This window comes from Hyposmocoma kahamanoa, unplaced genomic scaffold, assembly GCF_003589595.1.
Source record: "Hyposmocoma kahamanoa isolate Upper Pololo Valley unplaced genomic scaffold, ASM358959v1 202, whole genome shotgun sequence".
Taxonomy (NCBI): Eukaryota; Metazoa; Arthropoda; class Insecta; order Lepidoptera; family Cosmopterigidae; genus Hyposmocoma; species Hyposmocoma kahamanoa.
In genome coordinates, this window is record NW_020653726.1 from 4,589,949 (window position 1) to 4,609,124 (window position 19,176).

General features: G+C 33.7%; 1 protein-coding gene across 1 annotated transcript in view; it reads right to left on the bottom strand.

Annotated features, from left to right (window-relative positions):
• Positions 1-15,740, bottom strand: part of LOC113227001 — a 68,267-nt gene extending 52,527 nt beyond the window's left edge. Inside the window, exons 1-2 of the mRNA XM_026459854.1 lie at positions 15,687-15,740; positions 15,330-15,472 (exon numbers count right to left, since the gene is read on the bottom strand). Coding sequence (XP_026315639.1) covers positions 15,330-15,350 — 21 coding nt within the window. The 5' untranslated portion in view covers positions 15,351-15,472; positions 15,687-15,740. The remainder of the gene's footprint in view (positions 1-15,329; positions 15,473-15,686) is intronic.
• Between the last annotated feature and the right edge of the window lie 3,436 nt (positions 15,741-19,176).

Genomic DNA, 19,176 nt, shown 5'->3' on the forward strand with positions numbered 1-19,176 from the left:
ACTGCCACATTACCTACTTCTGCCTCCAAGTAGTAATGTGAGCAGTACTGTGTTCCGATTCTGAAGGGTAAGGATGCTGATGAAATTACAGGCTCATGGGACTCGTTAACTTATGTCTCTCAGATCTTTGTGATTTATAACTCTGAATGGTACTGTATCTGTTATGGACAGGCGTGCCGCTTACCACCAGACTCCACGATTTGTTCGTCCCATCACTTGGTCTAAAATTATCTTTCGTCATTCATTCATACAGTAATAATATTAGCATAATAAAGCATTTCTTACTTTTGACTTTGCCTATTTTTAGAACATCCTCGATTTTTTTTTGAGATATTTACGATAAGATACTTTTCCCCATGCTGTAATATACGCTATATATTTTTCAAATTGTTTGAAAGCTAAATTTTAATAATGCGGCCAAGTTATTATTGTTATTTTTTATATAGACGAATGCTTGTTCACAAACTCACGTAATGTTAAGCGACGATGTTGTTGACGATTGTTTAGTAAGTAAAACGAAGACTAACGAAACTTGTAAAAAAGTAACATTTCCATTGTAATGAACAGGTATTTTTGATTCGAGTATGTACAAGTATATAGTACAGAACATGCAATATTTTTTTCGCGATTTTAAAGGGGTCTCTATAGTAGAAGTTGTAACATTTCTTAAAAATATCGCATACTTTTTACAACATTTACGGACTACAAAATAAAAAACAATACCCAATACCACCAAATTTATCATAAAGCACTTAGTATTTCTATGGAAAATCCATTGCGTACTTATGACGCAAGTTAGTTCCGTATTCCGAATTCCAATCAATCATAACTTAGTAGGTATTATATTTACGGTACAATTCCCGGAGGTACCGGACCTTAACTAGTCCGGAATAACGAACGAACTATATGTATAGAAATACATATAGAAGTATTTTTCTATAGAAAATTAATGGAATAATGGCTATAAGACGTCGATGTTGATCGCCTTAATGTTACAATTTTATTGCCAAATACTTAAATAGTGGCTATACATAATCTGAGAAGTTTCATCCCCGGTGGAACTCAGCGATTGTAATTTTCTAAATTGTGTCCTTTTTAAAGTTCACTAAATGTTCTTCTTCTCTCATCGCGTCGGTGCTTCTTTTATTTTAGGACTACCTATATTGACTTTTAATAGTATGTTGCCACCTTGATTCGTAAAGGTTTTAGGACACGAAGGGCACACAAGCAATGGTGCATGAACTGTGGTAAAGCACCGAAATCACAATGTTCAATTTAAATTAAGTTTTATTTAACACGCTCAATCGACACATAATATATCAGTATCAATCGAATATTGAATTTGTTCTTACTAATAAGTTTGCACAACAATTGACAGATAACAGTTAATCAGATTTAAGCAAAAAGTAATTGAAATTTACTTCCATTCGATTTCTTAAGACGTCAAAATATCACTTACAAAAGTAGGTTAACATAGTGGCTGGTAATATATACTTTTGCACAGCAAATTAGAGTTTTGTTTGGTACAAAATTGCTTGTTAACGATTTGATAATTTTGCTTCAGGGTGTGTACAAATACCTAGCACTGTTTTGTTTTGTTTGTCGGTATATCAGGCTACCTACACGTTGATGAGGTATTTGACAAGTCGCACCCTTGGTATATTAAGGCCACATTTGCAAAAATGTCAACTTTTCAGAAGAGAAGTTAATGTTAAAAAGGTGGCCTTTTTTTTATTTAAAATATTCAAGAATATTAATTATGAAGTACTATTTAATATTCGAGTGTGGTATCCAGAAATATTATTTAATATTTCACGATAATATACTCGAATACTTAAATAATAAAAATAGCCACCGAACTTAGGTAGAAAAAACTGACCTGAAAATTACCCAATGATAAAATTTCGCATACTTATACGTAATTTGTTTCATGTAGTTCGTATTATTTATATGACTTTCATGTTTTAAAAGCACTTTTGACGTAATGATCATTATGTGGCTTTATGTGTGTGTATGTGGTTGTCTGGCACATTAATATGCGGCCACTACTGGACACGGGTCTCCACTAAAGAGAGGATATAGGCGTTACGTTTATTGTTTTAAACATAGAAATGACGCTATCCAATCGTTACATACTCACACACTATAAAATAAATTTATCTCATTACAGAGCTTATACACCATAATCATATGTAAATATTCAGAAATAAATTGCTTAAAACAATGTTGTCGCATTATCGCAGGAAAAACAGAGCGATTAACCGAAAATAATATAATAAAAAAATATAAATGAAATGAGACAAAAATACATATTATATTACGCGTATATATGTAACTTCAATATCTACTTAAAAGACCCTTGCTTTACCATGAATGGACTGACCAAAGCAGACTTGTATTACAGTATTATCACAATTTGTCGGTAATCCATCTTTCCAGAACTAAAAAAAAATTTCCCTTGCAACTGGAAGCAAATCTTCTATAATCTGCTTGCCATGTTTTGCACTACCTTTAGAAAGATAAACAACTGGATTTAACGTAGTATTACTAAAATAATTAACAGCAATATTGCCACTAACAGTATAATGCCACTTGCCCCTCAGATCTTTGCGATTTAATGCTCTGAGTGGCACTGCAACTGTTATGGACAGGCGTGTAGCTTAGTATCAGGCGCACGTCTTGTTCGCCCCGTCACTTGATATTATAAAAAAAAGTTGTACCCATAAGAATAACCACTAACAGGCCTGACGGCTCAATGTCACAAAAGCTAATGTGTCGTTTTAATTAGATGTCTAGTGTGATTTACCCAGTACCTTGTAAAACATGTCATTACTTTCAAAAGGTAACATCCGCATTATTAAACCTCAAAATGTCATTGAAATGTCTTACTGTCGATAGCTCATATACTACATCACGTATGACGCTACGCGCTCGCGCGCAGCGGGAAGCGCGTGCCGGAGGCTGCGCGGTCGCATACATTAACATACATGAGAGGAACTCGTCAGTGGAACCGGTATACGTGAACTTCCGTCTTCCGTGACTAAACTAATAGCTATTTTACGAGACATCTTATCGCTGTAAATTGGCATATTGGTATTACGTATTTTGTGGAGATCTTAATTAGTTGCTATATGCTAACTAGGTCCTAAAGAAGGTCTCGAAGATCATCTAGTAAATCAGTAGTTATTTCTCATATCTGTGTTGTTAATTATCGCCCATATTAGAATCCCACAGGTTCAAAACATGGTCATGTATTAGTAATACAACTTTTGTGAAAAACGACAACAGTCATTACAGTAGAACTCCTTGTACGAGAGGTCTTTTGTCGAAAGAAGTACTTCATTACCACCATAGCTATTTTTGCCGCCTAGTAGCAGTCTGCGTTCCGCGGTTTAGAAAGACTTGTCAATTTTATGCCTCAGGATGACGGCTGCAATGGCAATGCCCTGAGGGGCACCTGAGGATCTTTGTGATTTAAAGTTATGAGCGGCACTGTAATTGTAATGCATCAAGTGATGGGACCCATTACAATTACAGTGCCGCTCATTACAATCAAGAAAATTAAGAGTTTTATAGAATAATACGGGTATAAAATATTCACTACGTAATTTTAAAATGAATTTTAACAGAATAAGTTTGAGAGGAATTATGTTGTTAAGTACATATAATGTAAGGTGTTATTTACTACTCGTGATAAAAAAAAAATGAGAATATATCATTTATTTTTCAATATCATCAACCCACATATCGCCCCTTACAACACTAATCTACTCTCAATTTTGACGGAAATGAATTAATTACGACACAACATAGAATATAAATTTCTGAATCGAACTATGCAGATGACTTTCATATGTCAATATTTTAAGTAAGGTCCAATCGTGCTAAACGGGACGTAATATGGTGCAACACCTACTGGGGGTTTGCTCTCGATCTCCGTCCGACATCCATCCGAAACAATTACTGCCAAATAAGCAATACTTGACCAAATGAAAAGACGCGTGATGCGAATGAAGCTTCATTCTTGATACTTGTCTTTTAATTTTGTCGAACATTACTTATTTCACAGTAATTGTTTCGGACGGATGTCAGACGGAGATCGAGAGTAGACCCCCAGATACGAGTAAATTTCCATGAGTCCATATTTGAGATACATATTTTATTTAATTCGTCAAGTAGCATCAAAACTTATTTTTATAAAAAACTGGAAACTTCTCGAAATTATAGAGATCATAATGGACTCCTTTTTGAGAAAGTTTCGAAAACAAAATTACTTTAATAAACAGAAGAATCCTTATCGTTTCTCGTTCATAAAGGAAAAAAGCCTTTATGACCAATGTAAGTCGAGGAATTAATTCGTCTTTGAGATGAGATGTTCGCATCGCAATGTTTTTCTTCACACTTGAAGCTACTAACTAATATAATAATATATTTGTATATTATAATAATATATTTGTATATATTTGGTTTAATCTTGCCTGGAAGAACAATCAAATTGCAATCTAGAAGAACTGTTAAAAGGAGAAATTTTCTTTTAAATTGTACAGAAACGTTATGTGTTAGGCACGCGTTCCGTGTTACGTAAACATGGGTTACTTTAATACACAATTGCTAACATTAATTAGATGTAAGTCAGTAACGAAAATAGTCTTTACATAACATGTTAGAAAGATAAAAATAGCGTAACATAAAATTAAGCTACGGAAAGGCTACGCACTATTTCTTGTCTAGTGCATAATATTTTTTTGTCTAACAAATAATGTCGAGCCCATTGTTATTGTTGTTATTTTTATTCAGTCAATAAAAGAAGCATAATTTAATCAAAAATTTTATTTTTAATATTTAAATAACGCAAAGACAAAATTAATTTAAATTAATATCAGTTCAATAAGAGGTAAGAAAATAAGCTAATATTATTAATTTTAAAACCGTGGTAGCTATGACTTGACCTACCGCCTTTTAAGCAGAGGGTCGTTGGTTCGAAACCGGGCTGCATCTTTTTTCGGATTTCATGTGCGAAATTTAATTTGAAACTTACCATGAGGTTTTCGGCGAAGGAAAACATTGTGAGGAAACCTGCACACATTCGAAAAGCAATTATATGCATATATGATGTGTGTGAAGTTCCCACATGGGAACTCCAGCTCAACAACTGTAATTGTGAGCAGAGGCCTATGCCCAACAGACTACATAGGCTAAATATTTTATTAATTTTAGAGCATTTTTTATAGTCATAACTACAGTGTCTCTACTACTGCTTAAGTTATAAGGCAGACTATCACAATTTTATTTCTAAAAGAAATCTCTATATGTCATTTATATGTGCCTGATAATGGCTGTTTTTCACATAACACCAAAAGGAAACTACAGTCGTACACAAAAGTTACAACCAAAAATGAGTCAATGCAAAAGTGTTTTGAAGCTTTTGCTACGAAGAAACGAATAGCTTGAAGTGTTAATTATATTTAATGATAGTCTGAATACAAAATATTTAGTGCAACAAATCACACAGAAAATGTAGGATAAGCAAGGTTAACTGTTATGTAAATATAAAGACAAGGCCTCAATGGACATAAAATTAATGAGCTAGGAAATATCTGAAGAGAATTAATTTATGATATGGAATTTTTGGGTGCAGCACTTATGATGCTGACATCGTGGAACTAAGCAAGATTAAAAGCCTTACATGGTATATATAGGTAAATATGTACGCGTATTTTACATTATTGTAACTTTTAGAACTAAAGATGTTTATTCAATTAACTTTTTTTTTATAATATTGAATGACGGGACGAACAAGTCGTGCGCCTGATAGTAAGCTAAACGCCTATCCAAAACAGTTGCAGTGCCACTCAGAGCTTTACATCGCAAAGATCTGAGGGGCACTGCCACTGCGCCCGTCGCTCTGAGACATGAGTTGACAAATCCCATGTGCCTGTAATTTCACCAGCTCCCTTACCCTTCAAAACCGGAACACAGTAAAACTGACGTTACTGCTTGGCGACAGAACTGCTAACGTAACTAGTTATAGTAGTTATAGCGGAACAGTAGTACTAAAACTAGTAGTAGTATAGCTCCTTCTGAGAGTTTCGTCCAGGTACCACTGTACCTATTTCGGCCGCTATTTCGGGTGCTAGAGAAATTACAGGCACATATGATTTGTCAACTTATACCTCAGTGCCCCTCAAATATTTCTGATTTAAAGCGCTAATGGCACTGCAACGTTATGGACAGGCGTGTCGCTTACCGCTAAGCTAAAAAAAGCGATTTAGGGAATGTTTGTTCAATGTCGTAGCCCACAAATTCGCATGGTATTTTTAAGAGTATGATAAAACTGAATTTCCCATGAATAATATTTTTAATACAAGTGCGCATTATTTTTCACCTTGACTTCTATTCAAAGGTCGAATACTTCAAAGGAACTGTGGTCATCTGACAATGAAGAACTCCGATTCGATTTTTCATGACTATTGACAATTATACCGTCGTACACCAAGGTTCTGTCATCACTGTCATCTGATGGTAGCATACCATCAAGGAGGAAGGATATGTATTTACTTACTGATTATATTTCAAATGGTAATTGAATCTTGGACTGACTTTGACTCGGATTTTTAGACCTTGACATAGAGGAAGGTAATTTGTATAATTTTCATAGGAAGTCCATTAATTGTGAATAATGTTTACATTTGTAAAGGTGCTGATTATTTTACATATTAGAACACTGCCACACGTACCAATTGTATTTTTTATTTGTTTTTTTTTTTAAGATCAAGTGAGGAGACGAAGAAATCGTGCGCCTGGAGGTAAACGACACGCATGTCCGTAACAGTTGCAGTGCCACTCAGAGCTTTAAATCGCAAAGATCTTAAGGGCACTGCCACTGCGTTCGTCACCCTGAGACATAAGTTGACAAGTCCCATGTGTCTTTAACTTAAGTAGCACCCTTACCCTTCAAAACCGGAACGCATTAACGCTTGGCGACAGAAACTGGTAAGGTGGCATTACGTCTCTCGACTTACTCTTTCACATGGAGCTCTACTGCTGCTTCTTCTTCTTGGCATGTCGACTCTGACGTTTATATTTGTGAGGTGAGCGACTGAGACAGCATTGTCAGTGGCATTGTACAAATCCTTGCGCGTGCAGGTGAAGGAACACACAGGGCAAAAGATGTGCCATTATCTGGAGAGAGATACTACACAGACATGCTCTCTCCGAGCTGTAACCTCACTCGTGCGTGCATTTCTTGCTTCGGCCGGCTTAAGTCGGTAGTCTATTTAGAGACTTACGAGTTTGCCAAGGTAGATCATGCCCAGGAGGGAACTAAATTGCTACTAAACTAATGCTAAATTGCTAAAATGCTTTATTTAGTTATTTAATGCGAATTTTATTTACAGTTTTATCTGTCTTTGTAGTGTTCCATATGCATACTGCATGTATATACCTATCTCTACTAGATAAGGGTCTATGGACATAGTAGTTATTAGGTCATAATAATAAACATACCATAACAAGCAATGCAGGTTTTTATACATATCCTTACCATAATGACATGAATAAAATCTTATTTAAAAATTCAAAGTGTTACTTATTTTGGATATCGAATACTCTCAGCACAATATAGATCGCTAATCCATTAACAAATGGTGACAATAACATCTTTCTTTTAAATATATCGATATGTTTGGAATCGATAAATGACCTAAAAGCAAAATAAACATTCTAGGTGACTAATGTGAAATGTGAGATTTCGCTTTCAAAGTGTAATAAATGTACTGTAGAGCAATGTTGCTCGCACACTTTCCGTCTTATGCAATAGTTTATCTTACACCGCAAGTTTATTGTAAAATACCGTGTCCAGAAGCATATATATATGTGTGCTTCTCGCCTTTTCCAATCGGGGTAGACAGAGACAACAGCCTTCCACTTGCTACGGCCTTACACACATCCTTCGCCTTAGCAACACGCATCAGTGCCCTGGCTGACCCTTTACAACGGCTTTGTAACTTAGTTCCAATTTAACCTACTTGTAATATGGCACGTTAAAATCTAAACACACCACAACAAAAGCGTAATCGTAACAATTCCATTTCGAGTAATAGCAGTCCATTACACAGAACTATTTCAAAGATATTTTCCAATAATTGGGATACTGTACCTTGGTTTAAGACCTTAAACATCTCAAGCAACACTGTCATTATAATCCTATTACTATTTGGTCGCATGTCCCATACCATGTAATTGTCCGCGCCAAGGCAATTCTAAATTGTCGTTTGATATTTCGTTGCCATTAACTTCTACACGCTTTTGTCTTAGTGTATTTTATCTTTATTACCTCATACAATTTATTAGCTTGCTGTTTTTGTATCGCAAATCTTTATTAACTATATTACCGTACACTTGTAATTTTGTCATTAAGCAGGAAAAAAGGTCATTTTAGAGTTATGACGCTTCTTGTTCAGATGAACATCCTGATTTAAGACATTAGTTTTAAAAAAAAACACGTTCAAAAAACTTTTTTTTTTATTTCATTAATATTTTCACTGAATTTAAAGCAAAAAAATATACGAATCTAGGAAATTACGTTACTCAAGCATTTTTGCATATTACTATATAATTATTTTTATATATACGAGTTTTTACTGACCTAGACAAAGTTAATAACTAGAAACGTGTGCATAAAATGGGTCGTTCACCTAATCCGTGAAGGTCGTAGCCAGTTTTTACATATCTCAGTCACGAGTTGAATGATCATCATCTAAACGTGGTTTAATTGCGAATAACCCAAGTGCTTTTTTATGCAATTATCATGAGAATCACCCTCGCGATTGTTTTTATACGCGACCTTGGCCGTAATTAAAAAATTATAATTATATGTGTTCGGTTTGAATAATGTACAATGGTTGATGTATTTAACACTGATACGAGACAGAAGCTTCAACACGGTCATAATGGTCGTGATCTAAAAACAATAAGAGCGGTTTACTATTATGAAGGTTTAGCAGCAATAACTTTCATTAACGAGGAAGGAAAACATCATAAAATTTGCATGTCGAAGATTGTTTATAAATTTTGAAAATTGTTGAAGTCAGTAGGTAAAATTTTTACACTTGAAAATGTAATTTTTTGAGCTACTGCTCGTTCACTACGCTGACCTCACTGGGAAGAACGAGCAAGAAACGCTAGGGATTGCTCTTTTCAAGTAAACTTAAATGCCATAGAATACACTTTGAATCATAATTGTATGGACTCTAGACTCATGTTGTCTTTCCATACATCTTTATCTAACATATACTCTTCAATTTTGTAATATGACTTTTCAATTATAAGTTTTAAACTTAGGAAATGATAATCTTAATACATTCTCCGGAATCTTATGGTAAAAACGTATACAGTTCCCCATAAAAGAATGGTAGACCTTACTTAATTGAAATCGTGGTACCATGAGTTTGGACTTAGTTCTAAAATTAATATTATGGATATCTTCTTTCTTAATGAAATTATGTATATTTTTACGGGCATACAAAAAGTTTGAGTAGAATTGATTCTTAGTATTGGAATTTATATGAATAACATTAAAAGATTATTTATAAAAATACGTATGTTTCAGTTTTGTATATAAAGCACTGTGTTACGGTGCATCACCAGCGACCGCTATACTCTTTGGTTCGCAACGCCCCGCCAGCCGCCTTCTTCTTCGGTTGCTTCAAACTTGCAAGACGTAACAACGCGATTTAATTGAAAATGTTAGCGGAAGAATTGTAATACAAGTAAAATTTGGAGTCAGATTTTTATTTATAATCCATTTTCATAAGAAACACCCTGTCACAATAATATCCGCAAATCGATGGTTCTTATGCGGTTTAAAGTGACCATGTTATTCGCTAGCTGCTATGGTAGTGTGGTAGATTTAGGTTGGGAAGTAGAGGATATTTGAGCAAATCAATATAAATTGTGTTTGAAGCACACGGATTTATACCAAACGATAGTAATATTCACAGTTTTATGGCATTGCATAAAAGCTAACAATGTTGCCTATATAGATTGATCAGTACTTCAAAAAATAAAAAATTGTACAAAATATATTAAGTTAATTATTCGGTGATGCTTCACCATTGCTTAACTAAGAAGTTAGTTTATGTAACTTGAACACAGTTGCTTGTATATCTTAACGATTGTTAGATGGTAGTTTTCTTTTTTAAGTATAGTCAAGACTACACTCACTTTCAAAACGTTCTCATCTTAAGTGACTTGGACTTGAATTTACTAAGTGTACTCTTCAGATTGTGTGTTACGCCAACATTAAATAAAACAAAGCGTTGTACAATATTGACAATGTTATAGTAACAAGATAGCGAAACCACAGAGAAATGCAAAACTCCGACAAAACCACATTTTCATGCAAAATGCTTCGTTTTGGACGTTGTTAATCGATAAATAAAGTAAAATAAAACTTATTTAGCAGATAAATAGCAACGATTTTATGATTACCGCGGTCACCATACAAGCCTGTCATCCGATTTACGCAGACTACTTAGCTTCTAAGTTGAGCACGTAAACTTACAAAACGTTAGGCAGAAAATAAATATAATAATAATAACTAATCGTTTATGTAACGATTTTTTTTTCATGCAACATGATACGCGACATGCTGCTACGATAATTATGCTAACAATGTCACAAACCTGAAAAGTATTACAAACGGCGAAACGTTTTAAATACCTTTTATTGGATAATGAATTTTACAATGTACAGGAATTTATTTCGACAATATTTTGAGTTTATTTATATTTTTAATTATACTACTTTCATTATTTTTGTTTATATTAGTGACGATCATATTATCCCATGATATTAAATTTATAACTGACTTCCAAAGAAGAAGGAGGAGGAGGAGGTTCTCAATTCGTCCTTTTTTTTACTTAATTTTTTTGTGTATGTTATGCAATTACTCCGACATTTGTGAACCGATTTCAGTGTTTCGTTGGAAAGGGAGTACCTTGGCAATGGTCCCATTCAAATTTGAAGAAAACATTCCCCTTCTACATTAGGGGATAAATACGATAAAACTTGGCAAATATATGTAATTCCACAAACATTTTAGATCGATTTTTTAAATTAAAAAGTGTTAATGAATTATAATATTGTGACATTCATATAAAATAAATGTTTCTATTCCATTCTCGACAAAATCGCAAATCAACCCAAGCAACTAGTGCAATATACTTTTAGCTGCGAATTCTGAACACACTTTTACCTCGTGATTTGAGTTGTTGTACAGGTAAGCAGATGTGTACGGGTGGAAACTTTTGCAAAATAATTAAACATGTTCATAAATAATACATTAAACTTTTAAAATAAAGCCACTAAAATGAATAAACTTTTGATGAGAATTAGCAGCAAGAAAGCTCCTTGTGTAAGAGTTCGTCCAAGGAAGTACTGCCACCTTACCTATATCTGCCGCCAAGCAGTAATGAGAGCAATTACTACATTCCGGTTTTGAAATTAATTTTCTGAAGTTACAGGCTCATGGGAATTGTCAACTTATGTCTAAAAGTAACGAACGCTGTGGTCGTGCACCTCAGATTTTTGCAATTTAAAGCCCTGCAACTACTATGGACAGGCTTGTCGCTTACCAACAGGCGCACAACTTGTTCGTCCCGTCACCTGGTATCATAAAAAAACTCTAGCAATATATATAACTATAATTAAGATATTTATGACCTAATATAAAGTGATTGGGTTCAATGTAGTGCAATAAAAGAGCAAAGTATAAATAAACGCGAATAGTAAATCAAGCGAAATGCAATTTGCCATTATTATTATACTCGCAGCTTGTATAGTGGGGTGTAACGTAAAGTATCCAATGTGTGTAAATTCTCCGTTGAAAATTGTACCTTACGCTAGTTACATAGCGTAAATTGCAAGTTTGTACAGCTTAACCCGTAGCTCAGAATATATCTCACGTCTTTCAATTACAACATTCTATTCCATAACACGGTAACTAGTTTAAGTTTATCTCAAGTTAATGTTAGAAGATTTACGTGTATTATTGAAAAATAACCAAATGAAAAAATAATTTGTAATACTAATATTGATTCTAATGAATATTATGATGTTATACTACCATGATATTAATTTATTTTTTTGAAGAGTAATCTCTACTACTTTGTTATAATTATTAATACAAAAATCTAACACAAAGAAAAATTCCAACGATATGACTGGACTCGAACCTAGCATCTGTGCCATACCAGGACGTCCGCTGTACCAACTGAACTACAGATCGAGTCAGCTCACCTTACGAATTTTTCTGTGCGTTTGTTACAGATTTTTGTTTGTTGGTTTTAACGACTTTTTCGCCATACCGCCACCTGTGAGAAATCAATGCAAGTATATAGTACATAATATGGTAATATAGTTTTTGCAAATCGCCATACAAAATACTGTAAATGCTACATCAATAATGGAGCATTTATGGTCTCCAAGGTAACAAAAGCTACATACTGATTCAGTGTCTCAGAGCGTAGCAACCAAAACGATGATGGATTCGATTAGATTTTTTTTTAAATGAACTTTTTCTGAATTGGTTCTGATCGGCGCTGATCGGATAGGGCCCTGGAGTAAATTTCGACGCTCCGGTTTTTATTATACAGGGTATTTGCAAATTTGATTCCAGTAAGCGCTGAATAACTCCATTGTCTACTATATTTAGTGCTGAATAATGCTCCATCGTCACGTTAATATAAGTGCAAGTTAGTGTAACTTTCAACTAACCGAAGAATGCTTCCTACCATTTATAAACTATTATTGTTCTTACATATACCACATTCTATTCAATAAGCCGCTCTATACTAGTAAAGTTGGAATTAATAGGCCATTATACTCTTATTTAGAGCTATAAAAGACATTGTCATAAACAATTATTATTTCAAGCTACATAAAGATGAAAGTCCATTAGGCAAATCTTTGAGCAACATCGCCTGGTATAATGTGTCTAGATTCAAGTAAATCCCATTAGTGTGCTCTTGTTAGAAAATGTTTTTATCTAGATTATCCTTTTATTGTAGAAGGTTTTAAGCTGCAATATTGAGTTTGGTGTAAATTTTTGTTGGCTTCTACTGCTAGTAAAAAGAAACATTTTAAAGAATTCGCATCCACAGGGTGAAACCGTATATACGAATTCATAAAATGAAATGTACAAAAATAAATATTTAGAAGCTTTTATAGATTTATAGCGATTCAGATTATTAAAAGGAACTAAAAAAGAATGTATTAAAATACATGAAAGTGGAAAAAGTAATATTGAGAACAGACTAAAATAAATTTTACTACGCAAGGAACTAATTTCATACATTTATCGAAAGGTGGAGTAATAGCGATCGTCGATCGATCGAATCCATTATTACTGCGCCTGACATGCGCCTGGGCAACAAAGTTGAAATTGATTTGTCTGTCGGTTGATATGTTTAATTTAATCGATGATTACAATTTCATTTAAATCGAATTGTAATTGTAATAATGTGAAAATTGGTGATGTAATTTATCTTTTTTTAAAGTTTGTATTTGTAACAACGAAATTATAGTATTTTTAAAATAATTTCAAAGCTATTATTGTAAATAAATATGCCTAGTTTTTAAAAATACCAAAGTGTATGAATACGTTCTAGAACTAAGGGCGTTACACTTAATATCATATATGAATAAGTACGAGTACAACCGTTATTACTAACCTAACAATGGCTAATATGCTAACTTCTAAGCAAATCTGAATAAAAAGCAAAGTTGCCTTTAACAAAGTAATTTACAATACCATACTAAGTACAGCCTCAAGGAAGTATTATCTATATATAGATTCTTGATTTCCAAACGTAAATAAATCTTAGTCTACATTGTAACAAGAGTAACGGAATATGCACATGACCTAATTAAATATTATTTGTGCGCTGTATAAAATTTCATGTCATTTTAATTCAATGAAAATATGTAGTTTTAATTTAAAAAAAATTACAATTAAAAAAATTGCTTCAACGAATTAGTTATTCATATACAACATAGTGCTAATAAATAGATTATTTAATTCCAATTAACCTATAATATATATTTTTTTTAATAGTAACTCACACACTCAACATAGCCCCGCACTAGGGAAACCCTGTGTCGCGGGTGCCACGGACACACATATAGACAACCACAAATTACACCCAAACTCACGGGAGAAACAAATGTAGGCCATACAAATATTTCTCCCGGCCTGGGAATCGAACCTGGGACCTCTGCGTAGCAGTCCGGTGTGGTAACCGTTCAGCCACGGAGGCAGTTACATATTATTTATTTACAAAGGTCTACTAAACGTTTACTAAAGCAGTGAGCACTATAAATATTTTTTTCATGGTTTAACTACTCTATATTACAACATTCCTATCATCTATCTCCAAAAGCATTTATCTAAATTCAACATGTCGAAGATATACTGACATAATTTGTTTTTACCCACTTGCTCCACTAATGGTCGTTTTACTAACACGATACATTATTCTGTCATTGTTATTGAAGCAATTATTAATCTTGTTGCATCGATGTTACATTTACTTTTGTAACCTGTTCCTGTTACTTTTAGCATGTTCCCTTCACTAGTTTTGGAATTGTATAAAATATAGATTTTTTTTAAATGGGTCAAACAGTGTTATTTTTCTTTTTCAAATTTAAAAATATGTGTATAATATTATAGTTTTTATTTAAATAACGCATTATAAAAATTAACAACTAACAACTTAATATATTTAAACATTTCAATACAATATAGTGTGCCTATTGTAGATTGTCAAGTAACTCGTAAGAATGTTTGTTCTCAATGTTCTCAAGTTTCGTGTACCATATTGTCTCAGATTAGATGAAAACCATTGTTCCACCCAATTAGGTAACTTTAACGGGTTATTATGTTAAATTTAAACCTGGTTTGACATTGTATCAACGTAAACGTGAGATTGTATAGCATTCATATGAAAATATTCTATCACAATGAAATTGTATTTCCTAAAATAATTTGGCAAAATTGCGTTAAATATAGACTAACGCCGACTAAATAATAATTTCCGTTATTATGAAAAAATATTCGTATTTTATATTAAGTAACATTTCACCATTTTAGTTTATAATGTAAAGTAGTTGTAATAAGCTAATATTTAACGTGTATAATTGCACAATAATACCGTTTTAAGGAGTTACTTGCATAATAATATTTACTTTATATATATAATAATAGTTTATAATATAATAATAGTTACTTGCATAATTATACTTTTGGTAAAAAATTAAAATGTACTTACAATTTTAATGTAGTTGCTCATGTTGATTGATTGTAACGTTCACTATCACGGATACACAAAACCGCGCGCACTGTGGCCGAGTGTTTGATGCGTAAACGCAGACTGACGCCTTCGGGCTGCGCAAAGCTGGAAAACCGCTCCCGCTGCAACACAAACACAGTGGTCACGGTGGTGGTACACAATGCCACGTTACACCACTTAATTTTTATTGATCACGTAATTTAAACACGTTACAGTTACCCCGTAACAAATGTAAAGTTAATTTGAATGTTTGTTTCGTAATCTTTGTATATCACAGGCCTCGACCTTGCTTGTTGACACGATTAAATCGTGATTTCAAAATTTTTCTTTACGTACTGGAGTTTAGACTAAGTTGGGAGCTGTGTGCGGCGTGCGCGTAAGAAGGCTAGTAAGGCCTGAAGCGGTGAGTTGTCGTTATATAGGACAGCGTGGCGACCTCCGTCTTTGCTGGAAGTGAAGCATTCTGTGCTCTCCTTTACTTCTTTCCTTAGCACTAATTTACCAAACTCTGTCTAGACAATTTTAGAAATGGGACACGATTTTCGGTTTCAATATTTTGGTTTTAAAATATTTGGATTGTGTGATTTAGACAACTTTATTATAGAACCTAATAATTATATTAATTATATTATTATTATTATTGACCTAATCGTCTTGAAATTAATAAATTGTTATAGATACGACTTAAAAATCTGATTTTGTAGTAAATAGAACACAATCCACTGTATATGATATTTAAATAAGTAATACTTTTGTATAAATAGAAAATTCAATTAAGAAGCAAAATTACTGCCACAATTATAAAATTGAAAGACGCGGAAGCTGAATCATTGTGATTAAATTTTGCCTCTTTCTATCCACATCCTACTTTTGTATATTTGTTCGTTTTTATTTTTGTTTTTCTTATCATTATTTCTTTAATTTCTTAGTAGATTTTGTGCCGTTGTGACCGACGACCTCCGTGGCCTAACGGTTTACACTATGGTCGCTGGATTCGGAGGTCCAGGGTTCGATTGCTGGTAGAACCAATTTGGGAAACGAACTTTTCTAAATTGGTTCTGGTCTGAGTATTCTGGGAAGTGCCCCAGAGTAAATTCCATTGCTCTTGTCCTTTGTACAAGAAACTTAGTTTGAGACCAAGCAAAGCAAAAGATAAACAACACAATAATATGTAATACAGCTTTATACAAGCTGACACATGTAAATAAAGCTATATTACATATTATTGTATTGTTTATCTTTGTTGTGCACTTTGTGTAATTTGCTATATGTGGAAAAATCCTTAATGGCATTTGATTATTCATCCTTAAGTATAACTATAATTGTAATCAAAAATAAAATAAATACAGTATTAGTATTTGAAATTCTAACACCAATGGAGCTCCTTGTGAAAGAGTTCCTCCAGAGAATCACTCAATACACAATCACTGCTCACATTACTGCTTGGCGGCAGAAATAGGTAAGGTAGCAGTACTTGCCAGGACGAACTCTGTCACAAAGAACTCTACTGCTACTTAACTACCGGGAATCGAATCCGTGACCTCCTTATCTAGCGCCCACTACGCTAACCGCTGGACTATTGAGGTCGTAAAAGATGACATTATGTTGTTGACATTTTACGTATCTCATAAAATACATGTAACATAATTTTATGAAAGTCCATCTTGTATAGTGTGAAGGATGATACGTATAAGAAAGGATTGCAGTGATATAATGAACACAAGTATAAGGGTTGATGTCTTAAATGCACGTAAAATGTTACTATCGCCATCGACACGTTAATTATGAAATACTATGTATTTTTAACCGAATGGGAAAAAAGTTGGAAATACGTAAAGGGAAGGAAGCTGCAGTATGTTGGCCTCGTAATAAGATACCGATTTCTTCAACTAATAACGCAGGGGAATATCCAAAGAAAGCTTAGTATTGGCAAAAGGAAAACCTCACAAAGCACATAAGCAAACTTTTGAGATTGGTTTTTTTTAAAGTTACAATTATTAATAATTTGTCACAACATCAATTTGAACATGGTTTTATGGGCGCCTTTATAGAGAGGTTCAAGGGACTTTAATTCGCATTAGAACCAATTTGGGAATCGAATTATTCTAAATTGTTTCTGGTCTGAGTGTTTTGCGAAATGTACAAAGCAATAGTACAAGGAGTTTGATATTAGACAATGTGTGGCATATTGTTATTACATTACTGTGTGGATATATGAGCTGTGAATGTAATAATATAAAAAAAATCAATGGATTGTGTACCATTAGCTATATCCATATAAAGCAGTTTTTTTAATGTAAAGTAGGAGGCAAATGAGCAGACGAGCAACTTGATGGGAGGTGGTCATCGTCGCCCATGGACATCTGCAACGTCAGATAAGCTGCCTATGCGTTACTAGCGTTTGAGAGCCCTGTTGACACGCTTTTTGAAAAACCCCACGTCATAACGCAAAGGAAATACTTAAGGAGTAATATTCACAGTAGACAAAGAAATGAGACTGCAGTGACTGTTATAAATTATAATATGATATCTTTTCACTATAAATCCAAACAAAACAAAATCAATTTCTTTCTTGTCAAATATATTTTTCTCTTATCAGCGTTCCGTTAGGGCTCTTACACATAAATACGATACGACGTCGCGTCGTGCTACGACGCAATATATGTAAGAGCCCTAAGGGCTTACGCGACGTCGTACCGTGTTTATATGTAAGAACCCCCAATACCCCTATTTTATTTCTTATATCGATAAAACATAATCCTTAATGAAACAAAATCATTTTGTAACAAAATAAATATGCCACTATTCACAAACAAGAGTGACACCATTCCACATCGTGCATGTTCTAGGAAGGAACAAACATGGTGGTCGCGTGTTCTTACAATAACTTTATTGATAAATTTTTGAAATTATGTCTATTACATAATTGCTTTGTTTTTAAACTTTGAGGTTGAGCGTTTGACAGGTATAAGACCTCTCACGCCCTCAATTGGACACAGTTTTGTTGTTTAAAGAATAATTTGCCATAATAAATGGCCAATTAGTTTTAAATTAACATATTATCTCCAAAATCTATTTTCTGCACGAATGACTTGCCTACCGTTTGATAAGACCTCATATTTTCATAAAGTGTTCATAGAGTGCCATTAACTAAGTGTGAATAGGCTTTTAAAATAATATGCAAGAACTTAAGAAATAAATTGTCAACAAACATGGTCAAATCTTACAGGGATACGTTAACCTAACTGAATACAGTTTTTTATAATAAAAAAATAATATTGCTTTATATTAAGTTCTTGGGTTTTTGCGATTATTACACATTGGAAATGTATTTCCATAAAGTAGCAGTAGAGCTACTTGGGAAAGAGTTCGTCCTGGGAAATACTGCCACCATACCTATTTCTGCCGCCAAGCAGTAATGTTTTGCTTAGTTTTGAATGGTAGGGGTGCTGGTGAAATAATAAGCACATGAGACTTGTCAAGTTATGTCTCAGGGTGACAGTGGCAGTGTCCCTCAGATCTGTGCGATTAAAAGCTTTGTATGGCACTGCAACTGCTATGAACAGGCGTGTCGCTTAACACCAGACGCACGACTTGTTCGTCCCGCCACTTGGTATCATAAAAAAACTGTAGCAATATTACATAACCACATAAATATTTTATACTATTTTTAAGGCTAATGTCGTGACCGTGGAACCTATAAAGCCTGGAAATGTTAGTTTGTTTGAAAATACAAATATATCGTTACGTATATTTACGTATACTACGGTACGTATATTTTCCACAAAAAAAAACCTCCAAATTATGTACCAGTTGTAAGAAATTT